The sequence below is a fragment of the Sceloporus occidentalis genome, unplaced genomic scaffold, assembly GCF_023333645.1.
Source record: "Sceloporus occidentalis isolate IW3139 unplaced genomic scaffold, rSceOcc1.0.p SCAF_1, whole genome shotgun sequence".
Lineage (NCBI taxonomy): Eukaryota > Metazoa > Chordata > Lepidosauria > Squamata > Phrynosomatidae > Sceloporus > Sceloporus occidentalis.
In genome coordinates, this window is record NW_028316981.1 from 19,854,066 (window position 1) to 19,869,159 (window position 15,094).

The window sequence follows — 15,094 nt, forward strand, 5'->3', positions numbered from 1 at the left end:
CACTTTGTATATTTCCCAGACCAAGAATGGATACACACCATGAAATATTAAAGGAGGAAAACATTGGCTCCTTGCAAATTGCCAACTTCTTTTTTCCAGTGAGTCTCCAAGGTGCTCCAAGAACTCTTTACATACCCGTGTGTGTGTGTGTGTGTGTGTGTTATATAGATTGCCCACTGTGTTTCATCCCCAGATAAGGATGGCTACACACCATGAAATATTCAGTGAAGAAAAGGTTGGCTGATTGCAAAATTGCACAATCCTTCCTCTCCTTCCCCCCTTTCCTCCTCTTTCCCTCCTTTCCTCCTCTCCTTTCCCCCCCTCTCTCTCTCTCCCTCTGGCTGGAACTTGATCAAGACTGGGATTTCCAAAATTAGCTGTCATTCTTGTTCCCCAATCAACGCCTTCCCCCGCTTCTTGGAATCCCCTCCCAGCCAATCCAGTGGTGGAAGAGGTGTGGCCTCTGCCATTCATAAAAGCACCAGCTGGGCTGGCTGCCTCTCACACGGCTTGCTTGCTGCTCCTTGCTTGCAATACATGAGCAGTAGTTGCTTCGCCTCCTGCTGTTGTGCGCCTACCATGTGCTACGCTTGCGAGCCACGACTGGCAGCCCTCAAGATGCCCCAGATCCCCACCAGGCCAGAGCCCACTGGGCCCCAGTACTTCACTTTTGATCCCCTCCCAGAGGTGGAAGGGAGCCCAGCTCACAAGAAAGGCTCCAAGGCCAGCAGGAGCAAAAAGAGATCCCGGAGAGTACTCTACCCCCCAGTGGTAAGTCAGGGGCTTTGGGGGTTATGTATTGGTGTGTATGGGTGCAAAATGGAGGACAACAGAGGGAAATGGAGGACCTGGCCAAAGAAGAGCTCGAGACATTCACATATATAAATTCATGCTTCTCAGGCATGCTAGAAATGCAGGACATCTTGCAATTCCTCCTGGACAGAAGGTTGACGTGGAGGACATGTCCTGGAAAAGGAGGACCTCTGGTCACCCTGTGTTGTGTGCCTTCAAGTCATTTCCAACTTCTGGTGATCCTAACATAGAGTTTTCTTTAGATAAGGTTTGCCATTGCTTTCCTCTGAGGTTGAGAGTGTGTGACTCGCCCAAGGTCACCCAGTGGGTTTCATGGCCAAGCTGGGATTCCAACCCTGGCCTCCAGAGTCGTAGTCTAACACTGAAACCGCAATGCCACCAGATGTCATAACTGCAAAGGAGGATAAGGTGCCACATAATGTAGGACATTTGATAAAAAATGGAGGGCCTAATCACAGAAAAGCTCAAAACACTCATGTAAATTCAGGCTTCCTAGCCATGTTTCAAATGGAGGGCATTTTGGAATTTTGGATAAGGATAAGGACCCTTTCACACAACACAGTTATACTGCTATGATTCCACCTTAACTGCCATGGCAATATCCTGTTGAATCTGGCAGTCTGCAGAGAAGCAAGAGCTCTCAGGCTGAGAATTCTCCCTAAATTGCAAACCCCACGATTCCATGGCAATTGAAGTGGAATCATAGCACTATATTTATGTATTGTGAAAGCATCTCCAGATTCTAGGATCTAGGAAAAGCATAGGATACAGCATGGCCTTCCTAATGATTGGGCCTCACCTCTCAGTTGCTCTGTCCAGCATGACCAAAGGCAAGAGATTATGGGAGCGGTAGTCCAAAAACATCTGCAGGGCCAGAAAGTAGCAGGATGCTAAGTTGTATGCAGTTTAGGCATGCAACTTCTTTGGATTTCCATCTCACAGCCCAAGAGGCTGGGGATTTTTTATTTATTTATTTTGGCGTGGTAGTCCAAAAAGCTCTTTTGAATTATTTATACAAATGAACATGAGCTGCTGACATCATCTCCCTTATTATCTATGGTTGTCATCTCTAGTTCTCCACCTCTCCCACCCTGGCAAGATTCTTATTATGCCTGTTATAGTTGCACAGCTGGCTGAAATCCAGCAAGGTGAAACTTTCTCCATTGTTGCATCGGCAAGGTGGGGGCAAGCTCTTGAGTTTCTATCATGCAGTTGCCAGAAAATTAGGAGCCTTGCCAAGAGAGAGAGAGAGAGAAGGAGAAAGAGAAGAAGTGGATCTCTCAGGTGGAAAAAGGATAATTCTTGCCTCCTGTCTGCATGCTGGTCCTTTCTCCATCCTGAATCAATGGTGGATGCAGAATTTCTTCACAATGAATCACTCCTTCCTACCTGCTTTGGCACACTATGGGATCCTCTTCTCCCTATGGACTCCCAAAAAGCAGTGGAAGACTTTGGGTGCATCTACACTGGAGAAACAATGCAGTTTGACACCACTTTAAGTGCCATGGCTTGAATCCTACAGAATCCTGAGATTTGTCATTTCACGAGGCACCAGCGCTCTTTGACAGAAAAGGCTAAAGAACTTTTAAAACTACAAATCCTAGGATCCCATCGGAAGGAGCTACAACACCTAAAGCTGTGTCGAACTGCATTATTTCTACAGATGCACTTTAGACCCCTTTTTCCACAAACACTAGAAAACCTCTTTCTCCCACATGCCTTGGGGGAGCAAAGAACGTGTAACCTGTCCTTCCAGAACCAGTTTGGTATAGTCATTCCTCTTTTGGGATCTCCTTGACTCATTGATCTGGGCAAAACAATCCTGAATTAAAGCAGAGCTATGTAATGCATAGGTGAGACTAGGAGGAGTCATTAAAAAAAGTATGTCTTGAGAAATGTGTCGTGCCTGCTCTCTCTCATTAACTTTTTTAATTTTCAGGGACCAAAGCAACATGCTTTCTTTTATGCTTGTGGCTCTGGAAAAGGTATTCATTTGGCCCATGACATGGAGTCATGGTCTAAAAAGTTGCCTTTACAAAGAAAAGCCACAGTCATGAAAGAAAACATGTTAGTTTATTCCCTGGATCTGAAAAAAGTCAACAGAAGAAACCCAGTGTGGTGTTGTGGTTTGACTGCTGGAAATGTGGGAGACCAGGGTTCAAATCCTTGTTTAAACGTGGAAACCCACTGATTGACTTTGGGTTCACCTTTCACCCTAACAGGAAGACAATGGCAAACCTCCTTTGAGTAAATATTATTACTATGCCAACCTTATGATAGGGTTGCCATGCGTTGGAATCGACTTGAAGGCACATAACAACTGGGTAATGTCCTATGCTTGGATTTCTAGCTGTAAAGGAATCTGGGTAACTTCTTGAACTGCAAATGAGTGAGAAAATGAGTGAGAATACTGGGATGCTTTTTGTTCTTTCATATCTCTAACCAGCTGCCTTTGCTCTATTTACAGGGAAAGCGCTACTACCCTACTGAGGAGCCCAGCTATGCCAAACGCCTGCTCTTTATCCTCCTTGCAATTGTCCTTTTCCAAATCTACAGCGCTGAAGAGGAGCTCCTTCCCACATTACCTTCCCTGAGCACTGAGGAAAACATCTCCCATTGCTCCGTGGAGTTGAGGGAATCTCATGGGGAGCCCCACCTTTTGCAAGAGCCTGTGCTCACAGCACCCTCCATGGAAATCCTGGAAGTGGTCAATGCAACTGGCTGGCACTGGGGAGAGGACGAGACATCTGAATCCACGGTTGACATCACCCAGCTTTTAGAGCAGAATCCAGCTGCTTTCTGAAGATTCCCCTGTGGGAAAGAATTGAGAAGGAGGCTAGGTTGGACTGCAACACGTTAGAGGGTTACCACTGCCATCGGCAGGATCCTCGGCTTTGGAAGAAAAGGCGACTTTCTTCTAGGCAGAACTGTAACCACAGATGGGTTAATGCTGTTGGGAACTCAGCCAGCATCTTCCAACAGACTGCAATGACTTCACCGTGAACCCAGTGAGGCTGACTGACTGACGTCAATAAAATGGCTCTTGACTTGAATTGACACTACATTGTAACACTGGGCGGGGAAGTTCCCTGTTTCTGCTTCAGGCCAGATAGTTGGCAAGCAGAAGGAAGGACAAGAAGTTAATTTAATATTTATTTATTTAATAATAATAATAATAATAATAATAATAATATTAAATATGTGTAATTTCAACTGACGTATGGTACTTAAAATTGTGTGAAACCAAGCATTTGCATGGAAAATCTTGGCTCACATGTTGGGCTGAAATGAAAGGATTGTTTTGATTGTTTAGTGAAACTATTCTACTGTGGCTTTTGGAAAGTTAATTAAAATCTCTAACATGGAAAAAACGATGACTTATAGATTTATAATCTGTACTTCTGTAGTGGGAAAATGTGCTGTTGGAGATTGATCTATGAAGGGGAAGCCACAGAAATGTTGAGGGAGGATGGCGTGATGCTCTTAATTGATCTGCTGGGGAAACCATTTGTATGGCAGGTAATAAAAGTAAATAAAACACTGAGAGACAAATAATACTGTATGACATTTCTTAATCCAATGAGAAAGAGAAGCCTCACATATTGTGAGTTCTTGACAAGAGGACACAAGAGGAAAGTGAAGACTTCTCACATTTCTCACGTTAAATTGTTCTTTTAAATGGCATCTAAGAATGTGTATTTCCTGCTCTTGAGTATTAGCCAGCAGTGTTCTTTGTTAGAGCATTTTGCTTACTGTGTAAGCATGGGCCTCTATCTCTCTCAAAAAAAGCACTGAGCACATCCAGACCAGCATTTCTGAAATGGAAGTAAATTTCTTTTGTGAATTGCACTTTACATGTCTCCATGAATTGTCTGAAGTCTGTATGTTCTGTGAACAAATGAATAAAAGTTTGAAATGATTTCATGTGTCTGGCTGAGCTGTTTAAAGGGGTGTATGGCAGGAGTGGGTGGATGTATAATGGAAAATAATAATGGTAATAATATAATAACAATAATAATTTTATTTCTTTCCTGCCTCTCCTCAGGGCTTTACGTGGGGTACAACATACTGAAATACAAACATAATTAAAATAGAAAACACATAAAAATGATAAGCAAAGGCAGGAGAGGTTTAACAGTCACAAGAAGCCTGCATATACATACCCAGTTTAGTGCTATGACAGTGTTTCTTGTGATTGCATGAGAAACTGAATGTGGATATTTTTCACAAAGCATAATAAAGGCCCTGCTGGATGTGACCAAAAGCCCATCTGTTCCAGTACTCTGTTCACACAGTGGTCAACAAGTTGCCAATTAGAAACCCATCTTCAGGACTTGAATACAGTTGCACTCCCCATCTCTCATTCCCACAAACTGATATGTCATGTTTTGCCCTTTCCCCACTAAGCTAAATTGTCTAACCTAAAATAGGAGTTGCTCCAGAGTCTTCATCATCTCACTCACTCCAGCTCTTGGTTGATACAGCCCTTTTCAGGATGTGTTTTGTCCCAGGTTTTAGTGGACAATTATGGCAACCCTACGTCAAGACAAGTCACAACTAATCAAAGGATGATTACAAGTGGTGTAATGGTTTGAGTGTTGGACTAGGACTCTGGAGACCAGGGTTCGAATCACCACTCAGCCACAAAAACCCACTGGGTGACTTCGGGCAAGACACACTCTCTCAGCTTTAGAGGATGGCAATGGCAAACCCCCTCTACAGCAACATGCCAAGAAGATCTTATGATATGTTCACCTTAGGGTTGCCATAAGTCTGACATGACTTGAAGGCACACAGAATACACACAGGCCTGATTAGTCATGTTCTTAAAAGGAGGAAAATATTGAAAACCTATGAGGCAATATAAGAAACACACCATGTAGAGCAGAAGAAAGATAGGAAATCTTGTTTCTGTAGGTGGTTATCAGTAATAACACCAAAGAATAACCTTGTAAGCACCTCTTTCTTATTTTTCAAGTTGCTACGCAAATTGATAAGAAGACTGTATAGCATTCAGCAAGAAAGCTGCTCAGGCCTAAAATCATAAGCTAGAAAGAGTCCTGATAGAGAGTACTACAAATTAATGCAGGAATGTGTCACAGACTGGGAGCAAACAAGATAGAGCTATGTCCAAGATAAATGAAGGGCAGATTGCTGTAGGTCACTTGGGGAATCTACCCAAGTTGTGTTTATCAAGGCCATGCCAAAACCACTAAGGGTGTTATTAGTAATCTGATCTTGGATGAAGTGTTTAGCCGATTTGATAGATACGGAAGAAGGGAAACAGTAGCTGAGGAGTCATGTAGGCATTCCAAGGCACAACCTCAAACAGAATTCTAAGTGGAAGGAAAGCATTTTTTATTATTTTTCTTGGAGACCCAAAAAGGTGAAGCATTGCTGAACACCCTTTCAGTTCAGTCTGTCAACCAAGTACAGATCCACCTAACAGTAGCATTATCTAGCCCACATTTTACTATCTTTTTTGCAAGAACCAGTTGCTTTCATATGCTGGACCACAACGACCACAATCCATCACCATTGACCATGCTGGGGAGAGCCGATAGGAGCGGCAGTCCACCTGGAATGCATCAGGTTGTGAAATTCTACTTTAAGGAGTTAATGGTGGTGAATGTTATTGGAGAGTTTCTGGAAGTTGCCCTCTGTCCTCAAAATAACTTTTTGAGTTAGATTAGGTTGAGGATTAATGACTGGCTCATGGTGAGCCCATGAGCTTCATAGGTCAGTGGGGCCTTTGAACTGGGATCTTCTTATTTTGATACTAGCCACAACACTATACGGACTCTTCTTTGGATCAGTTGAGCAAGCTGATGGGGAAATCCACAGATGCTTCCTATTTCCACATTGATCTGCTTCCCTGAGACTCAATGGTTCCTTCATGGCAAATGGGTGCATGGCTAGCCTTGTTGTTGTTTGCCTTCAAGTCATTTCTGACTTATGGCGAACCTATCATGGGGTTTTCTTGGCAAGATCTGTTCAGAGAAGATTTGTCATTGCCGTCTTCTGTGGCTGAGAGCATGTGCCTTGTCCAAAGTCACCTAGAGGGTTTCATGGCCCAACAGGGAATCAAACCCTGGTCTCTCGCAGACCAACACTCAAACCACTACTCCATGCTGGCTCTTGGAACTCTAAACAGGAATGTTCTTCATGGCCACATTTTATTACAGGTCCTATTTGTTTGGTGCCTCAGAGAGCAGAACCTGTGAATCCGGGTATGCCCTTAGTTGAAATGCCCCACTATGGCACAAAGTACAGTACCTACAGTACCTACTGTATTCAACACTTGATAGTGAACCCAAAGAGGGGGTGCAATGTGCAGTGAAAATGGTTGATGGTTGACATTTCTATGAAATGTACTCCTTACACCATGTACCATGCTACCATTCTGCCCACTGCCTATTTTGTTATTAATAGCTTATTTTAAAATTATTTTTAACTGTTAATGTGTTTAATCCTTTTTAAGCGGGGATATTGTAACATTATATTGGATGTTGGATGTTTTTAACTATGTTAGCTGCTTTGATTGTTCTATTACAGAAAGCGGGGTACAAATAAAAGTTTTATTTATTTTATTTATTATTATTTATCTCTAATAAATAAATAATAAATAAAAACTTTATTTATATACCACCTTTCCTGTAGATCAAAGCGGTTTACAATACAACAGTTATGTGACACATGTCACAGTACAAGACAGTAAAAATTACGTTAATTACAAATCACAATTTCATACAGATTGCATAAAACCCTGAGCCATATACAAACCATTAAAACCATCAGTTATGCGGGGGGGGGGGGGGGACTTCCTCATCTAAACAGAGTTGGAAGGGAAGACTGCTTGAAAGAGGTGGGTTTTTAATGCCCTCTTAAAGGCTTCTACTGTGGAACAGAGTCAGATCTTTTCTGGGAGTGCGTTCCAGAGGGTGGGAGCTGTCGCCGTATAAGCCCTCCGATGGGTAGCTGCTAGTTTTACCTTGGGGCAATCAAGTAAAAGTTTCCCAGTTGTTCTGAGGGTGCGGGGCGGATTATGTAGGGAGAGGCGCTCCCTCAAGTAACTCTGGCCCAAGCCATATAGGGCTTTATAGGTGACGACCAACACTTTGTATTGCGCCCGGAAGCTAATAGGTAGCCAGTGGAGAGATTTTAATATAGGTGTTATATGGTCCGATCTTGGGGTACCTGTAATCAATCTGGCTGCAGCATTCTGAACTAGTTGTAGTTTCCGAACCTGGTACAAAGGTAGCCCCATGTAGAGTGCATTACAGAAATCCAAGCGAGAGGTTACCAGTGCATGTACTATAGCAGGGGTCGGCAACCTCCGGCCCGCGGGCCGGATGCGGCCCGCGGGCGCCTTTCTGCCGGCCCCCGCTCCCTCCTGCCGCCGAAATCGCCGCCGATTTCGGCTGCTCCGGCCGCCATTTTGCCTTTCAAAATGGCGGCAAAGTCTCGCACGACCATAAAGGCCGCGCGAGACTTCGCCGCCATTTTGAAGGGCAAAATGGCGGCGCCCATTGGGAGGCCCGATGCGGCCTCTGGAGCCCTGAAACGGGGCTTCAGCAGCCTCACTGGGACCCTGGGAGGCCCGATGCGGCCTCTGGAGCCCTAAATCGGGGCTCCAGGAGCCGCACCGGGCCTTCAAATGGGCCCCGCCCACCTCCTCCTGGCCCCGCCCACCTCCCTCCTGGCCCCGCCCTCCTCCCTCCTATAAATGGAGGGGCGGGGGGGGAAGGAGGAGGAGGCAGAGAGAGAGAGAGGGAGGGAGAGAAGAGAGAGGGAGGGAGGGGAGGAGAGAGAGAGAGAGAAAGGGTGGGAGGGAGAGGAAAGAGGGGGAGGGAGGGAGGGGAGGAGAGAGAGAGAGAGAAAGGGTGGGTGGGAGGGAGGGGAGAAGAGAGAGAGAAAAGGTGAGAGGCAGAGGAGAGGGAGGGAGGGAGAGGAGAAGAGAGAGAGAGAAAAGGTGAGAAGGTGGGAGTGATAGGGAGGGAGGAAGGGAGAGAAAGAAAGTGGGTTGAGACAGTGGCATGCATTTTTTGCTGTTTTGTGGCCTTGCCTAGTCGCTTCCATTCTTGCAAATATTGCTCTTATTATTGTTGTTGTTCTCCTTTGGTATTCTCTTTGTAAAATCCCCCCACATGGACTTGCTTGCTCTTTTATGGGTTGAGACGGTGGCATGCATTTTTTGCTGTTTTGTGGCCTTGCCTAGTCACTTCCATTCTTGCAAATATTGCTCTTATTATTGTTGTTGTTCTCCTTTGGTATTCTCTTTGTAAAATCCCCCCACATGGACTTGCTTGCTCTTTTGTGGGTTGAGACAGTGTGCATGCGTTTTTCCTGTGTTATGGCATTGCCGACCCTAGTAGCTTCTTGCAAATATTATGCGGCTCCGCCCCTGGAGGGTGGAAACTCCGCCCCTGACATGTGGCTCCGCCCCCAGATAGTGGAAGCTCCGCCCTGGCATGTGGCCCCACCCCAGAGGGTGGAAGCTCCACCCCCATGTGCAGCTCCGCCCCTGGAGGGTGGAGGCTCCGCCCCGGAGGGTGGAAGCTCCACCCTCCGGCTTCGGCCCCCCAGTTGTCTGAGGGACAGCAACCCGGCCCCCGACTAAAAAAGGTTGCCTACCCCTGTACTATAGTTTCTAGGTCCTTTCTGTCCAGACAGGGGCGCAGTTGGCGTATCAACCGCAGCTGGTACCAAGCACTCCTGGCCATCGCATCTACTTGAGATGATAATTGTAGAGATGAGTCCAGGAGTACCCCCAAACTGTGAACTTTATCCTTTAGGGGAAGAGTAACCCCATCCAGGATAGGGTGGCAAATATCTCTGTCTGGGCTTGGGGTACCTATCACAAGTACCTCTGTTTTCTCTGGATTCAACTTGAGTTTGTTTTCCCTCATCCAGCCCATTACTGACCCCAGACAGGCATCCAGAGGGGAGGTGCCATCCTTAGTCACTGTATTAGTCGGAGACATGGAGAGATAGATCTGGGTGTCATCAGCGTACTGATAACACCGTGCTCCATGCTTCCGGGTGATCTCTCCCAGCGGCTTCATGTAAATGTTAAACAGCGTGGGGGATAGAATGGCGCCCTGAGGAACGCCAGATGTCAGCTCTCTTTTACGAGAGCTAGTGTCCCCCAGCCTCAACGACTGGAACCTTCCCAAGAGGTAGGATCAGAACCACTGGAGCACAATGCCCCCAATACTCAACTCTCCCAGGCATTCCAGAAGGATACCATGGTCGACGGTATCGAAGGCCGCTTAGATGTCCAAGAGCACTAACAGGGTCACTAATGAATCCAGTGGCCATAAAAAAAGATTACAATACACTTAGACTGTGGCATTCACCTGCTTCCCTTTAAAATGCTTTAAGAGATGGTGGGAGTGGGGTAAAGCTCAGTGGGAGGAGAAAGGAAAGGCCCCAGATTTTTTAAAAATTAAAATTTCAAATTTCAAAATTTTTCATTTTCATTTTTAAATGACATTTTAAACATTTTAAATGATTCTAACATCTTCTTTTAAAACATCATATTTTAACCAAATCTTCACTATGTGGTTGTGTGTATGTTATTGTAATTTGAAGGTATAATTTTAATTTTGCTAGTTGTTTATGTCAGAACTATTAGCATTACATTCAGTGGTATATGGGGATTGATTTATGAGTAACGTTAGTGCAAAAAAATCATTACTAAGGATTCTGTATGGTGTGAAATGGAAGGAGGTCAAGGGGGTGTGTGACACCATGAGTTACTGCACTGGGTGACACCAACCCTAGTGACGTAATTGGCAGTGCCTTATGATAATGGGTATTTTTAAACATCTACGCACACATTTTATTTTGTTTTAGAGCTTGGAGGAATAGGTAAGGGGCTTCAGGGTCCATAAAAGTGCAGTCCAACTTGCCCATGGGCACACACCTTTGTTTAGAGCTTACATTTGATAACTGAAGTGTATATCTGATTCCAGTTGTACCCATGACCTAAAATGATCTCAGTGGGTCCCTTGTTGTTTCTTTGAAATCAGCTCATTTATTGAATTCAATGCAGTTAGTTAAAAATAAAAAGCATATGACGGTGACACAAACCTAGAAAGGAGTGGGAGATGCATCTAATAAAACACAGTGTCATTGTGGGTTACCTTATCAGAAAATGTGAGAGGGAAAGAAACGCAGGCATTGAGCTCAGAGATTAAGTAGATAATGTGATGTCATTCCTCTTGACAGCTTAGTAAGGCAGAAGAGAAATGTTTACAAAGGCAACTAGGAGAAACATAATAGGTTCCAGCTGCAGTCTAGCTTTGGAGCAAGATATTAGGATAGTAACAAACAAGAGACACCCTCACTGTAAAATACATTATGCAGAGAAACATATTTTCTCTGTAGGACAGAAGTAGGCAACCTGTGGTTCTCCAGATCTTATGGAATTGCAACTCCCACTAGCCAGCATAGCCAATTGTGATGGATGCTGGAAGTTGCAATCTGACAATATTATTGGCAAAGGTCCTGCAGCATGTCCCACCAAACTGCTTGCCCCATCAGGATGTTAAGTAGATGAGACCAGCCTTTCCGTAGAGCAGCACCTCACTTATAAATGCTTCCTGTGCAAGTCAGTCTGGCTCCTCTTTAGTTGAACTTTTTGCAAGTGGTCAAAATTGTATCGTTACATCTGGCCTTTGATGTTTTAAAAAATGTTTAACTTGTTTTAAAGTAATGTTTTGGAATATATTTTATAATCCATCTCTTCAGGGGGCCTGGTGGAAACAATGTCTGGCATCCTGCTTAGTGTTTACAATGTCATAAACTAGGCTCGCTATCTTGTAAAGTCTGGTATTCATATTTACCATCGGCACCATTGCCATGATCACAAATGCCCCCCAAAAACCACCATTTCCATCATGAAATCTGAGAACCTTGTGGTTGAACCGGCTGAGAAGCTCTCTCCTATGCAGGACTTGAGAAATGCTAAAGAGATACCCCTGTCCATCAGAGAGAGGGGGTGTATCTACACTGCAGAAATAATGCAGTTTGAGACCACTTTAAGTGCCAGGGCTCCATTCTATAAAATTCTGGTATTTGTAGTTTTGTGAGGCACCAGCACTCTTTGGCAGAGAAGGATAAAGACCTTGTTACACTACAAATCCCAGGATTCCATAGAATGGAACCACAGCACCTAAAGTGTTGTCAAACTTCTTGATTTCTATAGTGTGGATGCACTCAAGGAAAACTTCACAAAAATTGGCTATTACACAGAAAATACTGACTCATCAAGCACCTGGCATAATATGACAGCCACCCATACATTTTCCAACAGCTGCAGGAAATCCTTGTTGTTTGCAACCATTCAACTGTTTTGAATTTACTTTCTTTCTTTCTTTCTTTCTTTCTTTCTTTCTTTCTTTCCTTCCAGTATTTATATCCTGCTCTTCAACCAGAAAGGCATTCAGAGCTGTTTACAAATTGTTGATTTGACTGTTCCCTTCCTTCAGATTAACAATCTAAATAACGCATGACAGACAAGGAAAAGGGGGAGAGGATGACGTCCACAGGACTGCTAATATGGCAACTGTCCTGACAGCAATGTTTTGCACCTGAGGACTAGTGCAACTGCAAGATCATTGATGGATTTTCCCCATCAATGAAAAGGGATGCCCTAACCATATCTCAAGTAGACAGCAGCTACAGATTGGAGACGTAATTGTGTGACATGCATTGCCAAATGCGCTTTTTCCCAGCTGTAATCACCGTTTTAAAAAGCCACATATAGTAATCGCCTATGTCCCTCACATAGGATCTTGGCCAGTGTGATTAATAAATAATAATCTTGATATTATTACTACTAAGCATGATCCTATTGATGGAAATGAAAGGGAGGGGGGAAAGAGGCCATAATGGGATAAATTTTAATTATCTGACTTTTGCAGCTCTTTTGTTTTTATAGGATTCTAATTTACTGGGACTAACTTTTGCAGCTTCTGGCAGCATGCAGGAATGCACTGGGTTGCATTTTCTCCAGTGCCAGACCCTCTTTCTCCTTTCCAGAAGCCTACACAGATTTCAGAGGCTCTGGGTAACGACTAGAAGAATAACAAGTCAGGAGCAACCAATCTGGCTCCAGGATGTATGCTTCACTCAGGTCCACCTCCAGTGTATTTATAATTTCTTCTTCACCATCAGTTCCCGCAGATCTTTATTCTACCCTGTCACTTTCTTTGTTAGGTTCTGTGTATCAGGGAGGCAGGGTCAGTATGTCTGACACACCTGGTTGGGGATCCCAGTATGGGATCTTGAAGGTAGGGGTAAATGAATCAGGCTCAGCTTAGAGGGTAAAACTCCACCCTGCACCCAAGTGGCAGAGGAAGCACATAATGGTTTCCACCCAGGTAAATCCACATATCTGTTATTACAGGACGTTATCAGACAAGGGAAATTGGAAATATTATCCAATGGCAATCCGAACGCAATCATGGGGTTTAATGTTATTGCATGATAGACTACCACACGCAAATTCGGACAATGAGAAGTCAGTCTGAGCGCAATCATGAGGTTTCACATTATTGCGTGATAGACTACCACACAGAAATTCAGGCAATGGCATGCTATTTTCGGGCAATAGGAAGCCAGTTCGAATGCAATACACATTCACATAAATTCACTGAACTAGCGAATTCACATAAATGCTTTCTGGCCCCACTTTCTTTTCATTCGAAATTAAGAGAAATTCCTCACGTGTGATAAAGTCCACAGTTAAACTCAGCAGTTTGGATGAGTTATATGGTTTCATCAGCCAGCAAGTAGTTAGCCGATATCTGGATTCAGACTCCTGCAAAGTGCCAAGGCTCTTTGGTTGCAACCAATAAAGTTATGACCATTTCTTGTATGTTATTTGTGTGACTTTATTTCTTAAGCAAAACCCTGATCACTACTGATTCTGCAAAAGGATATTTTTGTGCAAAGTGTGTGTGGGGGGGGGGGGGGGGAGAGAGAATAGAAGAAAAACATAAGTAGTTACAGGTGGAAGATATCCTTGCCTAGACTCTTCATAAAGTTCTACAAATGAGGCCCAACAATTGCAAAAAAAAATCCTAATTTGGAAAAAAACAGAAAAAAGACTTGAGAAAACCAACAAGACAATAAGTAAGAGATAACAAAAATAAAATGGTCAGGTAAGCTGGCCCTGATTAAGAGGAAAACACTCTGTAGCACAAGTTGCCACTCATGCTTTATAAGGAAGGTGAAAATTTTTCTTATTTTTATTTGTTTGCACATTGGACTATGCCTCTGGAGACCAGGGTTGATTCCCCACTCAGCCATGGAAACCCACTGAGTGACCTTGAGCAAGTCACACACTCTCAGCTTCAGAGGAAGGCAAAGGCAAACCCCTTCTGAACAAATCTTGCCAAGAAAACTTCATGATAGGTTCACCTTAGGGTCATTAGAATTTGGAAATGACTTGAAGGCACACACAACAACAATTTGTTTTCAATCTGCAGTGACTGATAATTTCATCTCGTTCTTGTGTGGACAGTTCCTTTGGGTTTACACCACATTCTTTTTGATAACACAAACAGCCTCTCCTTGGGAAGGAAGATTCCTACGCCTCAGGTTGCTGTTTTTCTTAATATTCTTTTTCCTGCACTGATTTTTTATCTTGACAGAGACAGCATAAACAGAAAAGCACAGGAGCATGTATAAGTGTGGGTCATATCCTTTCTTTCCTAATGTCTTTCCTAAAGTGATACATCTGGAGTGACATAGTGAAAGTGGATTAATAAGCTATGGATGTGGAGGCCAAGTTTAGACAGCCGCTTAACCATCATGAATTTCATTTGATGGGGTCTTGGACATATCACATTAGGAAGGATGGAGGGCATCCATTTCAGAATTTATATCTTCTTTATAGGCTTAGCCTAGGGTTGCCAGATTGAAAACTGTGGAGGACTCCTATATCTTTAGCGGTTGTATAGAAGATGGCATTTCAGCAGGTATTATTGGTTATGCAACCAGCTGAAATGTCAACTTCCCACACATGGTTCCCACAACCATGAAATGTATATGAGTTTTCACTCTGATAGCCATAAATCTCCTTTCTTTTTTGAAATTGGTCAGCCAAACCTACCCTGACAAAAAATTTGTAATACAAAAATGACAGATTTTACCAAAGTAACTAAGGTGCTATACAGATGGGCAGCGGGATGCCCCCCCCCCCTTTTGCCCCAAAACCGCATGCTGTGGCCTCCGGAAAGAGCAAAAAGAAGCCAGAAAAGCAGCTTCT

General features: G+C 43.9%; 1 protein-coding gene across 1 annotated transcript; it reads left to right on the forward strand.

The window, feature by feature from the left end:
- Positions 1-579: 579 nt before the first annotated feature.
- Positions 580-4,700, forward strand: IER3 (immediate early response 3). Its single transcript, XM_089490491.1, has 2 exons — positions 580-771; positions 3,281-4,700. Exons 1-2 carry the CDS (start codon positions 580-582, stop codon positions 3,614-3,616), a joined length of 528 nt encoding a protein of 175 aa, XP_089346617.1. The 3' UTR covers positions 3,617-4,700.
- Positions 4,701-15,094: the final 10,394 nt, after the last annotated feature.

Coding starts and splice junctions, on each gene's coding strand:
- IER3 (XM_089490491.1), top strand. CDS start 580: ATGTGCTACGCTTGCGAGCCACGACTGGCAGCCCTCAAGATGCCCCAG. Junction 772..3,280: donor GAGTACTCTACCCCCCAGTG/GTAAGTCAGGGG, acceptor CTCTATTTACAG/GGAAAGCGCTACTACCCTAC.